This window comes from Pantherophis guttatus, chromosome 7 (assembly GCF_059756535.1).
Source record: "Pantherophis guttatus breed Tessera chromosome 7, ASM5975653v1, whole genome shotgun sequence".
In the NCBI taxonomy this organism is placed as follows: Eukaryota; Metazoa; Chordata; class Lepidosauria; order Squamata; family Colubridae; genus Pantherophis; species Pantherophis guttatus.
Window position 1 is genome coordinate 41,931,774 of NC_142069.1, and position 21,957 is coordinate 41,953,730.

Sequence of the window (21,957 nt, forward strand, 5' to 3'; positions counted from 1 at the left end):
TGTGGGATGGGGACAGAACAAGCAGCAAATGTAATAGCTTGGTCCATATAACATACTAATCTGAAATGTGATTAGACTTAGCATAAGATACAAATAAAGTTACAAATCCCTAGTGTCGTGTAATGTGGATCCTTTGTACGGGGCAGACGCAAGTTTCCATTTAGACTTGTTATCTGCTTTCCAGTGGCAAAGCCACAAAAGTCTGCACGATGTTACAGCTGACGCTAAAGCCCTGGAAGCAAACTTCACCGCATCCAATGATGCGTCTGTCGAATATTTGGTCACGGCGGCCACCTTATTAATATCCTGGTGTAAGAGCACTGCTTCAGGAGACAGGAGCTCTGCAATTGTCTGAGCCAAATGAGAGATGCTCTATTGAAAAATGAAGCAGAAGAAGCCACCCGGATAGCCCAAGCGGCCGCTTGGTGAGCCTTTCGGAGAGACAACTCTGACTTCCGATCTTCCATCCTAAGACCCTCCATGATGTCATTAGACAAAATAGCTGATGAGGTCAGACTAGCGACCGGAGCATCTACTGCCGGCAATTGTAACAGATTATCCAGATTAGGAGCAGCACAATACATCTTTTTATCATAGGCGCTAGGTCCTGCAAGGGAACCAGGTTGGGTCCACGGTTTCTGAATTACGTCAGAAAACAGAGGTGCACAAGTTATAAAGTCCTGTTCAGCTTTGGGCAATCTAAATAGACCCCCATGGATATTAGAAGGGTCTGAATCGTGGGAAGATGAACGCCCATATTAGTAGCCAACTTAGCTTTGTGTAGTAGCGATTTAAATACTGAAGGCCGAAATAACCCAACAAAGGCTGGTACATCAGGTTCCATCCCTTCATCCTCAGAAAGCTCAAGTTGCTCATCAACCTCATCATCTAATACAGAATCCTCAGCATGAGTAGGATCATGGATAGCAGGATATACTATAGCATTATAATCCTGTATTAGTGCCTGATGTGTAGATATGACCTCAGAGGCAGGCAACTTTGTGCCCTGTTGAATGGTAACAGCCAAAATCTTAGAGATGGCCTCAAAAATTACAGATTGAACATCCACATTAGGAGGTGGCTGTTGACCCTCCCCTGCTCGAAGACCTGCAGAAGTAGGGGTGAAGGTGGCTTTTGGTAACTGGCGAACCACCCCAGACAGTCCAGGACCACCTGTACATAGTCCCATGTGGATTGTCGGAGCAGCGACACTGGAAAATGGGGTGAGCTCCCGTTACTTGTCCCAGCTTCTGCCAACCTAGCAGTTCGAAAGCATGTAAAAAATGCAAGTAGAAAAATAGGGACCACCTTTGGTGGGAAGGTAACTGCGTTCCATGCACCTTTGGCATTTAGTCATACCGGCCACATGACCACGGAGATGTCTTCAGACAGCGCTGGCTCTTCGGCTTTGAAACAGAGATGAGCACTGCCCCCTAGAGTCGGGAACGACTACCACATATGTGTGAGGTGGACCTTTACCTTTTTAAGACACAAACGCAGAATAAAAGTTAAAACTTCACAGTAGTTAAGTGCATTAGCTACAATTTGAATCTGTAAGTGGGGGGGGGTTCAGTTTATTTACCTTAACCTTTGTATTATGTGTCATTCAAAATAGATGGATTGGTCAGCCAGTGATTAATACCTTTCTGGTTTCCATACACAATATAAGGACGCAAGAAGCGTTGCAAAATAAGATATTCCAGCCCCGACATTTCCGTGACATTTCCAACGGTTCCGTGGAGAGAGGTTTTTCTATGGACCAGAGAAGGCATGGTTTTGCATGCTGCCTGCATTCCACAGATAGGACTTCACTTTTTGCGTGGCCCAGTTACTGGCATGCCATGGACCAGTGCTGATCCATGGACCAGAGATTGGGGGGCCCTGCTATAGTGTATATTTAGCTATGCTTATAGTATTGTGTGAACCAATAGCACTATGCCATATCATGGTCTCTAAAAATATATCCCTTCAATATATAAAGTGTTGCTAGTTATTCTGATAAAGAAATAAACACCATATCTACAAATATGGCTATTTTGATAATGATAATATTGAGTACAAATTACTTGGTAAAATATCTGCTTCCTATAAATTTGTAAAGAGAGAAAAAAATCATATTTTTAACTGTTATTCTTTAGTGACATGCTAGATTACCGTATTTGCATTTTTTATTTTAGATCTAGTACAAATAGTTACATCTTACATCCATTGTAGAGAAAAATGTTACTTTATATCATAAGTTTACATTGATGCTTTGGAAAAACCATATAGGGTCAGTGTTAAAATATGTACATCTCTCTCAGGCACCCAAGCCTATATTTTTCTATTGTTTCACCTACATCAGTGTCAAACTCGTAGTGTCACATTGCCATCACATGACATTTTGCAATGTTTTTCCTTTCACGGAGCTGGGATGGGTATAGCCAGAGTATGACGCATCCGGCCGCTGGGCCACCAGTTTGAACACCCCTGTCCTACAACATCAAATATCTTTACCTATAAAGCCTCAACGTGAAAACCAGAATAAATTGAAGTGATCTGAGAAGCAATATACAAATATTTTTTATCTTTGCCTTTATCACATCTTCCCCACCTATAAGACTCTATGTATAGACATAAAATATTTAATCAGGCACTACAACTAAATATTGGGATCATGATATTTTGGCCAATGCCATTCATTTATGCTTTGCTAAAGCATAAATTAAAGTCAAAGAAGTTTGTTTTGATCACAAGCAGCAAGATCTTTTTTGGAACTGAATGATAACTGACTCTTTGTAAATCTAAAATATGAATCTAGCTTATCAATGAGTCAAAGTTCAATTTTCCTCAATTTAGCAAGAGCTAAAGACAAAATAATCCTGTAAATACCCCAATTGTCTCCTAGCTATGCTTTGTACACTCATGTGGAAAATCCTGATTCAATTATCTGTAAGTATTCATTTCCAAGACCAGAAGAATTACTGATTCTACTGTTATTGCTCCTGGGAGAGGAAAAGATTTCATGTAATTCAACAATTTCTTTACAGTAGACTTAAGCACTTCTATTGGGAGCATTTAACAGCTGATTCCTTTTTTTATCTCTTGGGGAAAAAACATAAACTCTGACCTTCCAAATATATGGTAAGTAATTCATTAAAATCATTTTAAGTAATCTAAAATATAATGCTGTCAAGTCATGAAATCCTGTCATTATTTTGATGAATATTTTACAAAGGGAACACATTGACACAAAGCTTTGCCAAAATGAATTATCCCCTGCTTCAAATTAACACATTTCCAGCAAGCACTACTGTTGGGTTTGAAAAACAAAACTGTGCCACATTTTCCAAAGACTACAATCCAAAGTCAATTGTCTCATTATTTGAAATTCCATAACAAAAATCCAAAAAAATATTTCCAGTACTTTATCTGGAGAACTATCACATTAAACCTAGAAATAAAAGTATCCATCAACCTGTCAGAGTGATACTCTTAAAGAATGACATTCATATTCCATGTCATTCTGACCAACCTCTGATAATCAAAGCAAAATTCTATGCAAAATATCAATAGAGTACAAAAAGTACATTTTAACCAATCTTCTGACAATGAATCAAACAGCAAATCTCCATATGATTTCGTCTGTATATGTGTTTTGTCAATATTTGTAACCTTAATTTATAATCAGTTCAGCTATTTAGAAAAGAGATAAAAAGTATCCACATGTCCAACATGGAAAGGCTGCTAGACCTCAAAGAGCAAAAAAAAAAAAAAAAGCAGAATTTAACCTCAAGAATCATTCAAAATTAACTTAAAGGTCCAGAAGATTAAAATCTAAAATGTACATCTAATGGATAGAGCAAAAGTGCACAATATCTGTGTGGAGGACATTGCATGCAAAAACAGTATTAAAAACAATATTAAAAATCTACGACCAATTAAAATGATATAATAAATAATGATAATAAGTAAGCCATTTCATAACAATTCCATAAAATACCAACATATCTTGGGCTCCTCTAACATCCAGGTCCTCACACTTAAGGGAAAACCAACTTTTAGTTGTCCTCCGAAAAGCCAAAGCAGTTGGAGCCATCCAAATCACATTGTAACTATCCAAATCTATCTTTTAAAAATTTAAAGTTAAAAATGTTCAGCAAGTACTGGATTACAAGAAGAAAGAGGCTCTGACGCAGACAGATCCTGTGCAGCAATATCATGTGCTACAAATTATAGCAATATAATTTGGTCTATAATATAAACCTTCCAAACAAATGAAAAACTTGGAACCAGCCATAATTATTGCTTCAGTAAAAATTATAAATAACTACCTACAAATGCCTATAAGAACCAATAATAAATCTCAATAAACTGTGATTACAGGGATTAGGAATGGGAGAGAAAGTGATGTTTATTTCCTTTGATCTTCTTATAGAAATACCCAACTTTATGAAGAGACAAGCTACTTCAACAAGTTATCTTTGAAAATTCAAGCAGTCAGATAATTGATTAAGACACTCAATATTATATAAATTCTCTAATTATATGTAAAGTTCAGCAAATGATTTTGAAAAATGCATTTCTTCTTATTGCACAGGCCATTCCAAAATCTTAGTGATGGATCTTAAGACAGAAACAGATCAGTCCCAAGACAGAATACACAGTAGTTCCATCAGCAGAAGAATACATCCATCTGGGGCTATACAATTACAATAAATATTCATAGTATACAATTACCAGTGCTAATGTTTGGTATTGTCCAGATAATGGCAATTCTAAAACACAAGAAAAAGCCACCAATTATACTGGTTTAAGAAAGCCAAAAAGGTCCTTCCAATGATGGAATGTTTATCATAAATCTTCCACATCCACCTTTTAAGAATGCTTTAGCTGTGTGTAAACCAAAATACTAAGCCTCGCTACACTAACATATTTCTGAACACATGTATGAGTGTCCTGAAAATATTCCTACACGAAGACTTCTATGAATCATATCTCAGCCACTCACACAAGAAGCTATGAATAGACTTAAAACTAACTGGAAAGCTAAACTAAAATTTAACTCAAAGGAAAAAACAACGTTAAGTTTCTTATTCCAGTCATCATATATTTAGCTGCAATCACAAACTACCCCAGGCCAAAATTGATGGTTTGACTTTTAGTGTGTTGTATGAATTCAGTATTATGGTTCACCAGTATCAGCTACTAAAAAAGTGAAAGCAATATATTCCTAGCTAATTTCTCATATCCATCTGGTTAGCCTCAGTGACACACAAAATGCTCAACTACATGAGCTACTGGACTTTAGCAACCGCTCTCCCACACATCACATTTGAATAAACCAATTTTAAGTGCTATAATCCCACTTTGATTTCAGAGACAGACTGGAAGACTAAAATTAAATATATTTGTATTACCACCAAATTATGAGCATACTACAAATTAAATTAAATTTTAATAAAACATCATTGTATTGCTAAAAAGTGTGTCTTACACAATTATGTTTTCTTCTAATGCTGCCTTCTGATTAAAACTGAACCCATGCCGATTAAAAAATAAGCTGATTCCTAGGTTGAATGTATTAACTAATTTAGTTCGCAAGGCCATTAGTTACTAAGTTTGGTAGTTAACCTTAAACTGGGAGACCCTCAGTTCTAGTTCCATCTTAGGCACAAAGCCAGCTGGATGACCTTGGGCCGGTCACTCTCTTTCAGCCTTAGAAAGGAAGCAATGGCAAATTCTGGCCAAAACAACTACAGGGATGTATCCAGGCAATCTTCAAGTATCAGATACAATTGAATGGAGGAAAAAATTAAAAAGACTGTGCAACACAATTTATGTGAAGGAAAAAAAATCTCCCCATAGTGATGAGGCAGCCTGTCCTCCTGAGGCTTTAAAGACACCCTTAGGTTATCAATATGTGCACTGAGGATTGCTGGAAAAACAAGAACAAATATTCAGTGATAATCTGGGAAGCTCTTAAAGTAACTAGCTTTCTAGGACATGCAGTTCTTTTAATGCTTCAAGGAGTGGTATTCAAAAATTTCACTTCAAATACTGTAAAAAGACCAACTGATCAACATAATTCACTAATCCAATCCAGAAATATAAATGTATTTATGTATTTAAAATGTATTTATGGAATAACCCATAATTAAGAAATAACCCAAACCTTCACAATAGACATTCCACGAAACAGATGACTTCTTCACAAAGTACACTTTATCATAGATCGATCTTGTTATCATTTAATGTATTGAATACTTGTGGGGTATTCAGTAATCTATAGTGAATCCACATATCCGTCTTGTTCAATTCAAATATTAAAGCTGCCTCTTTTAGAATTGTGAAAACAATCATAATACTGTAAATTAAGTTACAAAATGAAAATGTAAAATGGCTCTCTTTATATTCAGTTCCTTCAAAATGATCAACTTCAGTAGAAATAATTATCAGTCAATATTATAGGGCAACATAATAATACTAACCATAAAGTGTACTGGTTTGTTTTGTTTTGCTTTGGGGTTTGTAACAAAATAGTGAGTACATGTGGGTAGCTTTCACTGTAGCTGTAAACGATCTTACACATTCTAGTTATAACTAACAGACACTTGAATATGCCAGACAGACAGACCAAACAACCCAATTTCAAGTGAAAAACTGTTCTTTACAGAAGTCCAATTATAGCAGTAGGCATCTTTAGCAGCTATAACATACATTCACATCCATTTAAAAGGAACTAGAATTGAGTGTGCTGAATAGAGACAAAGAAGCTAATCTTGCAAAACAGTTTTCTATTCTGAAACAAGTTAGCAAGATAAAATTTCAACATAGTGCCCCTGTTTATATGACAAATTTAACTGTATCAAAAGAAATTAAAGTATTATGTGAATGGGAAAACTGGATTGACTAATTTTAGCCCCACCCTGCCTCCACCTCCGCCTCCACCTCCCAAAAAAACCAAAACAAAACCCTGGTCAGCTGAAATTAAATATAGGTTGAGTTCTAGAATTTTTAAGGCCTCTGGTCCCTACAGAATAAGGATATCAGGCATCCAAAAAGAAAAAAAAAATCTGTAACTCTTGATATGAAACTGCAATGGCTGCATGGATAAATACAGTTGCAAGAAAAAGTATGTGAACCCCTTGGGATTACGTGGAGTTTTGCATGAATTGGTCATAAAATGTGCTCTGAACTTCATCTAAGTCACAACAATAGAAAAACACAGTCTGCTTAAAATAATACTACACAAACATTAGATGTTGCCATGGTTTAATTGAACATAACATGTAAACATTCACAGTGCAGGGAGGAAAAAGTATGTGAGCCCCTAGCCTAATGACTTCTCCAAGAGCTAATTGGAGCCAGGAGTGAGCCAAACTTGACTCCAATCAGTGTGATGATATTGGATGTGTTGCTGACAGCTGTCCTGCCCTTTAAAAACACACACCTGTTTTGGGTTTACTGGTTTCAAGAAGCACTGTCTGATGTGAACCATGCCTCGCAGAAAAGAGCTCTCAGAAGACCTACGATCAAGAATTGTTGACTTGCATGAAGCTGGAAAGCGTTACAAAAGTATCTCCAAAACCCTTGATGTTCATGTGTCCACGGTAAGACAGACTGTCTACAAATGGAGAAAGTTTAGCACTGTTGCTACTCTCCCTAGGTGTGGCCGTCCTGTAAAAATGACTGCAAGAGCACAGCGCAGAATGCTTCATGAGGTAAAGAAGAATCCTAGAGTGTCAGCTAAAGACCTACAGAAATCTCTGGCACATGCTAACATTTTTGTTGACACATCTACAATAAGGAAAACATTAAACAAGAATGGAGTACATGGGAGGACACCACGGAGGAAGCCATTGCTGTCCAAAAAAAATATTGCAGCATGTTTGAAGTTGCTGCAAAAGAGCACCTGGATGTTCCACAGCACTACTGGCAAAATATACTGTGGACAGATGAAACCAAAATTGAGTTGTTTGGGAAGAACACACAACCATATGTGTGGAGAAAAAAAGGCACAGCACACCAACATCAAAACCTCATCCCCACTGTAAAACATGGCGGAGGGAGCATCATGGTTTAGGGCTGTTTTGCTGCCTCAGGGCCTGGACGGATTGTTGTCATTGATGGGAAAATGAATTCCAGAGTTTATCAAGACATTTTGCAGGAAAACGTACGACCATCTGTCCGCCAACTGAAGCTCCGCAGAGGATGGGTGATGCAACAGGACAATCATCCAAAGCATACAAGTAATTCAAGAAAAAAAATGGCTTCAACAGCACAGAATACGCCTTCTGGAGTGGCCCAGTCAGAGTCCTGACCTCAACCCTATTGAAATGCTGTGGCATGACCTTAAGAGAGCGATTCACACCAGACATCCCAAGAATATTGCTACACTGAAACAGTTTTGTGAAGAGGAGTGGTCCAAAATTACTCCAGATCGTTGTGCAGGTCTGATCTGCAACTACAGGAAACGTTTGGTTGAGGTTATTGCTGCCAAAGGAGGGTCAACCACTTATTAAGTCCAAAGGTTCACATACTTTTTCCTCCCTGCACTGTGAATGTTTACATGTTATGTTCAATTAAACCATGGCAACATCTAATGTTTGTGTAGTATTATTTTAAGCAGACTGTGTTTTTCTATTGTTGTGACTTAGATGAAGTTCAGAGCACATTTTATGACCAATTCATGCAAAACGCCACGTAATCCCAAGGGGTTCACATACTTTTTCTTGCAACTGTACATCATAACATATTGATTTTAGAAGCTGGGACTAAAAATAGTAGATTTATATTAACTAAATTGTATCATTTGAATACAAGCCATGGACAGAAATAAATATGCTGATACCTTCACACATGAGATTCTTAAACAGATGCTAAGAAAATATATTTTTATAAACAATATTATAGAATATCACGGTAGGCCATATGGAGAATTAGTGACAGCCAGATCATTAATAAATACTGATTAATCATAAACGTCAGTGGGATGCCTTCTAAATCTCATATAACATTCTTAAAGCAGCACATTATTAGCTAATGTTGCAATTTGTTTTTACCCAAGAGGAATAGTTTGCATATTTGGAGGGTATTTTGTATACCAGGATCACAATATACATATAGATTGTTAATTCTAAAATTTTGTTCATTTATGTCATTATTATAAATAGTACAGTAAACCAACCATGAAAATACATCATTATGGGTCATAAAAAGGGAGTTCTATAAGTGGCATGGCATCTACGATTAAGAACTATTGTGATTTGGAATACAACTGCGATTCTTAGTGACATATATTCTTCTAGGATTTGACTTGCTCTGAGAGGTTATGTTTGCTTAATTTATCAGAATAAAATATAGTCAAAGCTCACCCTAAGCAGCAAATCTGCAGAATTTTTAGCATTTGCTGCCCTTAGCAGCTAGAGAAGGAAAAAGTCGCTATCATCAAAATAAATGAGAAATTGCTCAGGATCATGTTGTTGCAATTTTGATATTTTAACATCAAAAGCAATATGCAACAATCATCTGTGTCTATAAATATAGGCGTTAGTGCCCCTTTTCTACCAAAATGATAGAGACTAACAGCAAAGATTAAAAAATGGGAAAATATATATTTGTGTGGTCTTGTAACTAAGCTTTGGTTGAAATAAGGATATAACCATAAAGGATATCATATGGGAATTTAAGAACAAAAGAACATTTCCGCTTTATCAGTAGGCTTGTTTAGTCCTAAATCCTGTTTTGCATAGTGACATACCAGATGCCTCTCTGAAAATCCCAAAGATGAAGGCGCATCCTCTTTTTGTTGTTGCTTCCCTGTTTTTTAGAGGAATCACCCCTTTGACAATGAAGACAACCTAAAGTCATCCAAAGTGGTTGCAACTATGTTCCATGAAATTAAACCACCCAAACTAGTGGCTGCCATATTGAATTGTACAAAATAAACATCAAACCAAACAATAATAGGATAGTGGCATACAGAGGCTTTAGGATGATACAGCTGAACTGTTTTCACATTAAATTTAAGAACATTTGGGATTAATCTGATCTGCCCACTAACACCAGAAGAATTTATGTTCTGTCTGAATTCCTAACTATTACTTTTTTGCTTATCAAGACAACTTTATCAAGTCTAAAGAAACAGGATATTTATTCTACAATAATCAATAATTCTACAAGAATCAATAAGATCTTATTCATTATTATACGTTTTTTTAACAAATATGTCTCCAATAAATTTTCAAGGCTACTTATAGTACACGCATATAAGCCTACGTGCAGGTACATGTAATGAGTGAGTCAAATCTTTTCAAAACCTTTTTAAAATTAAAGTCCAGATAATCCCTGATTTATGACCACAATTGGGATCAGAATTTTTATCATGAGTTGTTGCAGTCATGAGTCAAGTCATTATGTGACCGCACCCAATTTTATGACCATTTTTATTGCAGTCGTGAGGATACCACAGTTGTAATTTGATTCACATGGTTGTAAGTCCAAATTCAGGTTTCCCCAAGTTATTTTTCTGCCAGTTTTTGTCACAAATCATGATCACATGACCATGGGATGCTGCAAATTGGTTATAAATGCAAGCTGGATGCTAAGCATCAGAATTATGATCATGTAAATGTGTGACAGTTGTAAGTTCACATTTAGGTGATAAGTTACTTTTTCAAAGGCTATTGTTAATTTGAACCACCATTAAGTGAACAGTCGTAAGTCAATTACCTGTATTAACATCTGTAATTAAACTTAAAATGAAATTTGACATCACACTAGAATGAGGAACTCTAGGTAACCTCATTCTATGTCATACTTGTACATAGGTTTCAATTTTTTATCATTAAGGAAATGATCTTATTGTATGAAAATTAGGATATGATCTAATCTTACGAAACTCCTAAAATACTTTACAGGCACATGTCTATGGAGGTTCTCAGTCATCCAAGTCATGGTTGTCCCAAAGGCGCTTTTTTCAAAAGACAACTGAACTTTGTTTTTTCCTTGAAGATATTTCTCTCCTCATCCAAGAAGCTGAAGAGCTAAAGAAGAGAATTGAAGAACCTTTTTGGATGAGAAGCAAAACGTCTTCAAGGGGAAAAAATCCAGTTGCCTTTTGAAAAAGCACCTTTGGAACACTTTACAGGCACCTATTTTCATTAAAATTATCAATACTCATTCTTGTAGGTGGTTTGCTTTGTTCTGCTGTCTTAAACATATATATTTTTGTAGAGGGAGGTTGACAACTTTGTGACTAGTGCAATATTTCAGCTTAAGGACTTAACTCTCAAAATAGCTTTATGGTATGGAATAGTGGTATAGAGGAAGTCTTCAATCTCTTACAATTTCTCCTTCCTCCCCAGAATAATATAAAATTATTTGACCTAGCGCACAGAATAATCAATACTCTTAGTTCACACATGGCAGTATATTTCAGAATTCAGTGAGTGTTTTTTAGAGACTCTAGTTTTTAGAGAAATTTAACAAGCCTACACGTTAAAATACAGTGTAACTGATAAGGGTTTAATACCAAGCAGCTACCCCCATAATTATATGAATGGAAAAAATATAAATAGGCTACAATTTAAGTGCTCCTAACTTTGTCAAATCACATTAAGGTAATTGTTGGCTAGAACAACAAAGATCTTTAGACAAAGTATCAACAAATGACAAAAAAATAAATGACAACAAATGAACTTTTCATTCATGTTCTTGAATAATGTTCTGAATTACCATCTAGCTTCAACCAACAAACAGAGGGTACAGTATGTTTCATCGATCTGTCTTTCAGACAATAACAGTACTTCTTAGAAAACTAGTATAACTGTCATATCTGTAAGCATGTCAAGAGCCAGGTGCATACTGTAGACTAACGGAGAAGGCACCCCATCTCTCCCCTCCAAACCCTTGTTTTTTAGCTTCTTTTAATTTTGTAATTTTAATCCATTTTTATATTTATAATTGCCGAAAGTTTGTTTTATCTTGATATAAGCTGCTCAGAGATACCTGAACCACGGGGTGGGCAGCATATTAATTTGATAAATCAATTAAATCAGCAAATTTTATCAGTCATGGTGATAATGCATTCAACAGTTTAATATCCTGACATTAGTAACTTATTAACAGGGTGACTCAGATTTTGTTTGGGTTTTGCACTACTTTGTTTTCTATCTTTAAAAACCATTACCGAACTACAATACACTTAAAAGTTTTATTAAATATCTTTAAAAATTCATACGTTCTTTATTTCTAATATAACTAAATAGATACAGAAACTGGAATTCAATGTTGTAAAACCAAAAAGAACATGAGTTAACTTTAACATTAACTCCCTAATAACAACAGGTGCAACACATCTGAAACAAAAGAAACTTCTCAAATGCACTATTCACTGATTAAACATGGACAGATTGTGTTGCAGGGCAAATGATTTGTAGCGCAAGAATGCCTCTTTTTCTTTCTGTGTATTTCCCTCTAAAAAGGCTTCACAGATAGCTTTTCTACACTCAGCTTTGCTGTCCTCCCTCAGTTTGCCTTCATAAACAATCCTCTCCAAATACTCTTTCTGAAGCCACTGAATAATTGTTTAGTGATAATTATGAAACTAATAAAGGTATAAAAGCAGAACTTCAAATTTTCCATCTATAAGTTTCACAAGCAACTTAGTTTGGATATTTTAGATACTGTGGTATCAAATTACAGTCATGTAAGAAAATTCCTATCAATGCAAACACTTTACTGAAGGGCAGGTTCACTCTCACCCAAGGGATCTATTCACTTCCCATAGAGAAAGGGGCTGATGAAATGCTGTCAGAGTAAACTTCTGCTCACTTTTTGGATGATTTAACGTCAATGGACCATACAAACACCCCAGAATGGCTTATAAGCTCAACCAAGCGTGCTCTTCTCCCCAATATATTTTAATTATGCATCTGCTCTAATTGCAATCAGATTACATCACTGAAAAAGGAACAAATTGGAAGTTTCTCTAATTACTAAGAGCTTTTCATCAATTTCCTAAAACAGGGTTTTATTTAAGGAAAGGTAGAAACACCAGCACAACTGTGACATTTCTAGACATCAGTGTCATTTTATTCAGCAATTCTGTACAGCTTTCATTAGCAGTCCAAACTCAAAAGAGGCAAATTTAAGTCCTAGGTCCTTTATTTTACTCCATTAGCAATGTTTTATACACAGACGAAGGCCCAACATAAATGCTTTTTTAAAAAAACCTGCCAGGCAAATCTTTAAAGACAATGTATGCACAGGCGCCCACTTGCAGACACTTAAAAACAGCTACTCTTTGATTTCTCAAGCAAGTACTGCCCCTATGAGTAAAGTTAAAGCAAAAGTTTCTATTTCAGAACTTAATTTCTCACAGAGTTCAGTATACTTGGAAAAATAAGTTTTTCAGGATCAGCTCTCTTTCTAGGAAACTTCTAAACAAGAGCATGTGGCTTTCTCTTGATACACTCAAGGCATTTAAAAGATAAAAGTTTAAAGTTAGAAAGCCCAGATTCAGATCACTACTTTTGAAATTTTAACGTTATTTCTTTATTCTTTATTTTCTTTATTTACTATGTGTATGAGAATCTAAGAGAATGTCAGAAGTATGTTATGCTCTGGAAACAAGAATGTCAAAAGAAACAAATGGAAGCAATTCAAAATGTAATATGTCTTTTTTTTTTCCTCCTTCCTTTTTTTTGTCCAGATGTAACATCGTTTAAACGGCTTATTAAGGTGTTGCTTTGAAGGGAGGAAAAACGTAACACTTCTCCAGCACAAAATACCATAGCATGCACACATGGTCATGTAATTAAGCCTCAAGCAAAGCAGGTATATTTGCAAGGAACACAAAAAGGCGATCCGGGAAGAAAAGAGATTAGAGGTTTATTACCATTAGACCGGTTGGCGCTACCAGCCTCCCGGCTCTTTTGCTTATTCCCGGCACGGCTAGTTCGACCAAAGTTAACTTGACAGTCGAGGAAATCTATGAATCGCGAGTTTTTTCTCGACAGTAGAGTCCTTGCAACAGCAACTCCCTTTACCAGGTGGCGGGGAAATGGGCTGAAAAACTACCCAATGGAAGAAAACGAGGAATAATCAGACTAATCCCGCTTCAACAGGTGAAAGAGACCCTCGGGGACTAAAAGGTTTTACCATTCCAGCCACCGGAAGAGTTAAGGGGGAGTCGCCGCTTCCATCGGAAGACCTCGCACGGGGAGCGCTCTCGCGTCCCGCAACTTACATTCCCTCCCTGAAGAACACACAACCTCAAGCCCCGCCAACCAACACGCAAGGCACACAAACAGGGCATCCCCCGGGGAAGGAAGGGCACGGCCTCTCGCAGCAGTCGCTCGGCCGGAGTAGCCGCCAACTCTCCAGCTGCAACTCCTCCTCCGTTTACCTGTCGTCGTAGCAGAAATCCGCGCCCAGGGTGTTGAGGTACAGGACGAGCCCCAGGGCGCTGCTCACCAACTCCGCGATCATTTCTCCGCTCCTGCCGACCTCCGCCTCTCCCTTTGCTGCTGCCGCCGCCGCCGCTCCAAACCCCGAAACGCATCCACCGCGCGCTTTCTCAACCGCCTTGCTTCACTTTGGCTTCCTTCTCCTGCTAGCGGGTGTGTCGGTCGGTCAACGCCTGCCGGCCCCCGGCATCTTCGCCCCTTTCCCCCGCACTCGGGCAGGCGCTGTCAGCGGCGGGAGGAGCCCGCTAGCACCAGCCGCTTTATTGTTTCGGTGTCCGCTCGCTCCCTTTTACCCCATGGCTGGCCGGGCGGACAGGGCGAGAGCGGCTGCCGCTCCGCCTTTCAAACCAACCCTGGTCCGGAATTTGCCCGCCCGCCTCGCTCCGCTCTCCCAATAGCGGGCGGCTCACTCCGCCGCCGACTCCCTACCGCCCCGAGGCCCCTTCACAGCTGAACTGAAAGAACCACCGCCGAGGCTCCGCGAGCGCCCGCGTGGGGCTCTCCGAGCTTCCTTCGCGCTTGCGTGCCATCCCCTCTGGTCCGCCCCTTTCTCTCGCTACAGTCCGCCTTCCGCCCCTCGGTTTCGGCGGCGCTTGCTTGCTTGCTGCCTCTTCCTGCCTCTGCCTTTTTTATTATTATTATTATTATTATTATTTTATTATTTATTTATTTATTTCGCCTTCGCTAAGGAACAAATACCGTAGCTTGTAAAGGCGACCCCAGTTCTGGAGGCGAGGAGAAGGGCAGGCGAGAGAAGCTAAAAAGGAGGGAAGAAAGAGACCGGCCGGCTGGCTCTGCGACTGGCACAGGCTTTCCATCCTTGCCCGCTATTCAAAAGCAAGTCGTCTGGCAACTCCCCCCTCCCCGCGGGGGGGGGACAATATTGTTGAGCCAAGTGGGGGTTGAAATCTGGCATTCTAGGACAAAGAGGTGGGTGGGTGGCTGAGGGAGTGTATCTAGCAACCTATATAGGAGAGACCCGGCCTGCTTAATATACAAGTTCCTCGGAAATACCTCCCAGATTGCAAGGAAAGGAGAGCCGAATGGAAGAAAGCAAGCCCTCGCCCTCTGTGTGTGGTTTTCAGGACACACACCTGGGAGATTTCCATCTGTGGGGAGTAGTACAAACAGGCACAACCAATGGCTGTCATCCTGCTATGAGGTCAAGGCGAGCAACACCACTATTTTTATCCAATCACCAATGCAAACCTCAATTCGTGGGCAGTGTTCCTCCTTTTCTGCCAACCACCTACAACAAGAGTGTTTCTTTTTAAGCTCCTTTAGTTTGCTTTATTGTCATTGCACCTTGTACAATGAAATTAAAGGCCATCTTCGGTGTACCTTATAACTATAAAAGTAAAACACAAACACACATCCTTCACATTCTATACAATTGAATTGAAAACCCGATATTGCATTAATATTGCGCTGTACAGTAGAAGTGACAGTATGGTCACTTCTTGAAATGACACAGTACTGAGTACTGAGAGAGTACTGCGTACCCAGGTACATGGGTGAAATCCTGATGCTTAAAAAAAAAAGAAGACTTTTCCCAGTTCAACGCTACCTTCTGAAGACTTCCTAAGACGACTAGACCATGCTAGACTTTCCCTGGCGATGCTTTATGTGCTTTTTTGAAGCCCATCTTAGAATGACACCAGTTCTCCCTGCTGTGTTCAGTTAGTTCCAAAGTGTCATCGCCAATCAGGGTAATTTTAGAACTGTGATGCATTATGCGTGAAATATTAACATGCTGAGAGCCTTGTTCAAACCTCAGCAGATAGCTATTTTTCAGGGGGCTGTTGAGTGTTGAGTACATTGGGCCTTCTACCTGAAGGATTTTAATATTGGTTCCACATAATCTATCTCTAGGTTTTCCTCTTTCATAATCACAGATAAAGAAAAGAACAGATTCCTTCCTTCCTGCACTAATCAAGTGTGAATAATGTTTTTTCTTAATTGAAAGATTTAAAACATGTGCTAGTCGTCTTTTTTTCAGCATGCTTGAGGCAGTGCCCAACACAAATAAGGTTTAGAAATAATTTGTGACAAATGATTAAATGTTTCAAACGGAAGCCTTTTCTATTTAATTCAAGTGTGGGCATCCTGTACCCCCGAGCTCTATTTTTTTTTCCTACTTCTCAGAAAACTTTCAGCTGAATTGCTGGATATTGCTGTAGCTTTCAGCAAAAGAAAATTTAGGGCAGCCCCTGGCCGCAAAATCTTTACCCAGTCTGGTCTAAATAATCTAGATATCTACTATTTATGTTTGTAAGTGTTTGTAAGACAAACCTCTGTGTCCTGTATTTTGCTCCTGGGTTGTCTCAAAATAGTAGTCACGCTGTAAACACTCTGACAATTTAGTTCAAATTTGCACTAAGGTAATTTTAAAATAGTATTTTTTTCTTTCATGTTTGGCTCCACTCTTCTTACTACATCCATATTGTTTCCTAAGCAGAGTTATAAAAATGGCTTGCCTTTGTCTTCTTGGATGTTTCTACAACTTCCACCCTCATTCACAATGCTAAGAATCCCCAGAGAGGCCCCATCCAAATATTAACCTAAGTTGACCCTTCTTAGCATTCAAAATCAAGGTCAGTTAGGTGCTGCCACCTGCTGAGGTGTAAGACAGATGCACTTTTCCTTTGTCTAATGAATATTTCAGCATTTGGAAATAAGCATGCTTTCTCTTATAATTTTTTATTCACCTTGCTATGATTTCTTGGTTTGTTTGTTTGTTTGTTTGTTTGTTGTTGTTTTTGCTTTAATTTATATGCCGCCCTTCTCCGGAGACTCAGGGCGACTTACAATGCGTTAAGCAATAGCCTTTTGTATATTTATACAAAGTCAGCTTATTGCCCCACAATCTGGGTCCTCATTTTACCTACCTTTGAAAGAATGGAAGGCTGAGTCAACCTTGAGCCTGGTGAGATTTGAACTTGCAATAATTGCAAGCAGCAGATGTTAATAACAGTGCTTTAGTCCACTGTACTACCAAGGCTCTTTTTCTCTGTGTTTCTATGTTTATTTATTTATTTATTATTATATTTCTATATCGCCTTTCTCCCGTAGGACTCAAGGCGGTGTACAGTCAAGAAAAATATAGACACATATATTTGATGTGTGTTATGATGTTTGCTCTGTCCCACCTATTACTCCAAAATCTCTGTTGGATTTGTTGAAATATTGGCAGGTAACATTTCTGGAATTTGACATTCCACTAATGAGTTGTATTCTTTATTCATATATTTATACTCCATTTGAAAAATATGTAATACCTTCTCAAACCAAGCAACCGAAGAAAGCATCCTAGTAACTAAAGCTAGAGATTAGATTTTGGCACCATATAGGAGAGGTCAAATCTTATTCCTATTCCTCCATATCAGGTAATCAACTAATAATAAATTTGTTGGATTTATAAATGGTATTTCACACAAATATCAGACACAAGACTGCTAATAACATTATTAAAAATTATCATGAAATGGAGATAGGAGCAATAAAATGTAAAGAAGACAAAATAGTATACAACACTAAACATAGACTAGCACAAAAAGTAATTATTACCAATTTAAAACAAGAACAATTGAGCCAGTTTTACTTTCTTCAAGATGGCAATCCACCTGAGACCACTACTTTTAAAAAGACCCTAGTCATTTTTGCTAAGTTATTATTGTAAATTATTAAGTTATTATGGAGGACCGCAATCTTTAGATAGCATATAAGCATATTGACGTGTTTCATCTGCCCAGGCAGGATTTAGGGAATGGAATGGAATGGAATGGAATGGAATGGAATGACTATGTACATGTAATGGATGGTAGACTATACATTTCTGGAATCCTTGAATAATTGCTATTTCCAGAAGACAGCTGGGTAAAATTATTAAAAGCTTTGCATTAATTATCTTGGTAACAGGGAACAGCCAGTTGGTTGCCTCTATGAGCAGTATCTAGTTCAAAAGCACCATCATATTTTTAGCTTGCCCCAACATTAGAGTTTTCACCTCTTTCAAAAGGGAAATTGGATGATTGTCCCATTTATCACTTCATTTACATATGAGGCTGACAATGAAAATGTAAGACTTTTAACAGGAGGATAAAATGCATAATTTCACTGGCTTAATCTAGTGGAAAACATTTATCCACCCCATCTTCTTTTTCATACAAGCAGAAGTATTTGTCATTGCATCTACAATCTCATATCTGCCTACGTGGAGTAGAACTGCAGAAGTACTCCATGTTCTATAATTTCTTAGTCAGCATAAATAGGATTCTAAGACTAAGTAATTTCTGATAATAGCAAGTTATAAAATCATAACACAAGACTCTATTGATATTGATATTGTTTCCTGATTGCTTATTTATACCCTGTGACTTATCATTAAGTGTTGTACCTTATGATTCTTGATGAATGTATCTTGTCTTTTTATGTACACTGAAAGCATATGCATCAAGACAAATTCCTTGGGTGTCCAATCACACTTGGCCAATAAAAATAAAAATAAAAATAAAAAATTCTATTCTATTCTATTCTACACAGTTTGTTTTAAATCTTTGACTTCAGGTGAAATATACCTCTTTCATTTGCTTTCTTTGAACTTTCTCTGCCCAGCACAGAAGAAAGAAATAACAACATATATGAAAGAGAAAAGTCTTGGCATATTTTTTTTTTACTTAAGTGTTGAAAATATATTATTCTCATGCATGGAATCATGAGATATGGTTTAGCACTTCATCAAAAATGTCAATTTATTCAGTGGATTGAGTGTTTGACGTGTGTGATAATCACAAGGTATAAAGATAAGTAAGAGTTCACACATATCATCAAATAGTCATTATCAAAACAACTTTCATTCTGTGAAATGAATGTTGTCACAGGCTATCAAAGGAAAGTAAGAGTAGGATGGTTGCACTAATAACAGTAATTGTGGAGATGAGATGAACAGCACAACCTAAAAACTATTCAAGAGGAGTTGAAAAGGTGTCAGATTTGTTGTTTTAGAGACATTATCAGCATGCAATGTTGTGGAAATCCTTTTTCACATTGGACAAAAACAAGATACCCATTTTCCAAATAAAGCCAAGTTTGGAAGATGAAGTTGGAGAACCAAATTAGAAAAAATATATATTTATTACAGTGTCAATTTTCTAAATTTACAAAGCACTTTGGAATCTTAAAAATGTACGCCATACCTTCATTGTAAATTGCTTCATATATCAGACTCTTATTTTACCTGCAGCTGAATTATTTTTAAATGTCTTACGGGCTAGGCATTAACTCCATATGTGACCACAGTTAGTGTCCAAGGGAGGAAAATAGAGATCATCCAAGTTTTATTATTTATTTATTGTTTATTTCCCCCCCCTTATTATTTTTATAAATAACTCAAGGTGATGAATATATGTACCTAATACTTCTTCCTCCACTTATTTTTCCCACAACAATCCTGTGAAGCATGCTGGGTTGAGGGCAAGTGACTGGGATCCTATTATCCACCAGTCCTGATAATACTGAATGATTAAAAATTCCGAGACTTATATGCTGTAGTGGGCATTCACACCCTTACAAGTATGGTGGTTTGAGTGCCATTGATTCCTGTGGTATATCTCAAAGCCTTCCAACTAAAAGAGTGCTGGGTTTTTGGACTTGATACATTCATTGTTTCCAGTGATGGGTTCCTCCCGGTTCGGCCCAATTCCGCTGAGCCAGTAGTGGTGATGATATGATGTCACCGAACCAGTTCTGCCCCCTCGCCCCCCTGCATTATTCTTATCTTTTATTTGGCCCCACCCCCAATCTATTGCTGCCTCCTGAGTCCCAGCTGATCTGCTAGAAGGAAAGAAGCTGTTTAAACTCTTGCCGCGGGGCTTCAAAGGGTCGCCCTACAGCTGATCAGTGTTAAAAGGCAGTGTGCTGGTAGACCGGTGCCTCCAAAAACAAATGAGTAGACCGGTGCCTGCAAAAATAAATGGATAGACCAGTGCCTCCAAAAACAAATGAGTAGACCAGTGCCTGCAAAAATAAATGAGTAGACCAGTGCCTGCAAAAACAAATGAGTAGACTGGTACAGCTCTGCAAGCAGTTAAAAGCCTGATAGACCAGTACCTCTGCTTAATCCTAAAGAACTGTCACATGACCATCAAGCCACGCCCACAAAATAAGCCACGGCCACAGAACAGGTAGTAAAAAATTTAGAACCCACCCAATTGTTTCCTATCTTCCATCTGTAAGCAATTGCACATGAATAGAAAACACCCACTCATATTTGCTGAAAGAGGTTATACAGGAAGTCCTCAACTTACAACTGTTCATTTATTGTCCGTTTAAAGTTACAACGGCACTGAAATAAGTAACTTATGACCATTTTTCACACTTACACCCTTTGTAGCATCCCCATGATCATGTGATCAAAATTCAGATGCTTGGCAACTGACTCATACATATGACTTTTGCTGTATCCCAAGGTCATGTGATCCCCTTTTCCAAACTTTTGACAAGCAAAGTCAATGGGGATGCCAAATTCACTTAACAACTGTGTTACTAACTTACCAATGGCAGTGAGTCACTTAACAGTTGTGTCAAGAAAGGTTGTAAAACGGGAAAAACTCACTTAACAAATCTCTTACTTAAAAACAGAAATGTTAGGCTCAACTGTAATCGTAATTCAAGAACTACCTATATTGAGCAGGAAGTTGGTTAGCATAAGAAACCCCTTCCAATTCTAAGATTCTGCCTTGTAATATGTTTTCTGTTATGAAGTTCAAGTAAAAGAAAAGAAAGAAAAGACAAAATAATTTCAAAATGAAATGTTTGTTTACCAATGAAAATAGCTTCCAAGCTAAGATAAGCAAGATGGCCAAGTTTTAGCTGAATGTCAATAAATTAGGAGTATTAGTGTTGAATCCAAACCCCATCAGCCCAAAATTGTGGCATTTGAACTGTAAATTGATGCCTTTGTTGTTATCAGTGTATTGAATATTATTTATATCTGTCCTCAGCCTTGCACAATTTGCACCAATATTTTTTGGCTGAAGTTTAGATATATTTTAACCTGGCTCCTCCCTTGCTCAGTGCTTCCATTACCTTTGGGACTTTTTTTCCCCAGCCTTTCCTGCTGGACTACTGCAAATCTGTGTCCCTGTGGTTGTTTGAGTCATTGGCAGTGTTTCCAGCATGAGAAAAGCAGGTTTTAACTGGCAAAAATATTTTGTGACTCATCCTAATGATTTCCATCCAATAGATTTAGTACAGTTTTTAATAATATTTTGATTTGTGCAATTTTAGTATTTTAATTACTTTTACTTGTTTTATAACTTGTAAGCTGTCCGGAGTCATCTTGCAGGGGAGATGGGTAGCATAAAAATTTGATAATTAAAAATAGATTTTATTTAATTAATAAATAAAAATAAGACCCAAAATTGCAAACCCTATACCCACATATAATAGGTATCATTTATGAGTAACCTCTGACTGATTGACTGATTGACTGCATGTTTCATTA

At 37.7% G+C, this 21,957-nt stretch overlaps 1 protein-coding gene across 5 annotated transcripts in view; it reads right to left on the reverse strand.

The window, feature by feature from the left end:
* TMTC2 (transmembrane O-mannosyltransferase targeting cadherins 2) overlaps positions 1-21,957 on the reverse strand; it is a 261,421-nt gene that overhangs the window by 211,324 nt on the left and 28,140 nt on the right. The window contains exon 1 of one of the 5 annotated variants that reach the window (XR_004588693.3): positions 14,393-15,091. The exons of 1 other annotated variant lie outside the window; for it this stretch is intronic. Coding sequence is in view for 2 of the 4 variants with exons in the window: in XM_034403052.3 (XP_034258943.2) it covers positions 14,393-14,548 (156 nt within the window). In the remaining 2 variants the exon portion in view is untranslated. Of the gene's footprint in view, positions 1-13,882; positions 14,266-14,392; positions 15,092-21,957 lie in introns of those variants that run through there. 3 more of the 5 variants (XM_034403049.3, XM_034403052.3, XM_087874069.1) reach the window with 3 other exon arrangements.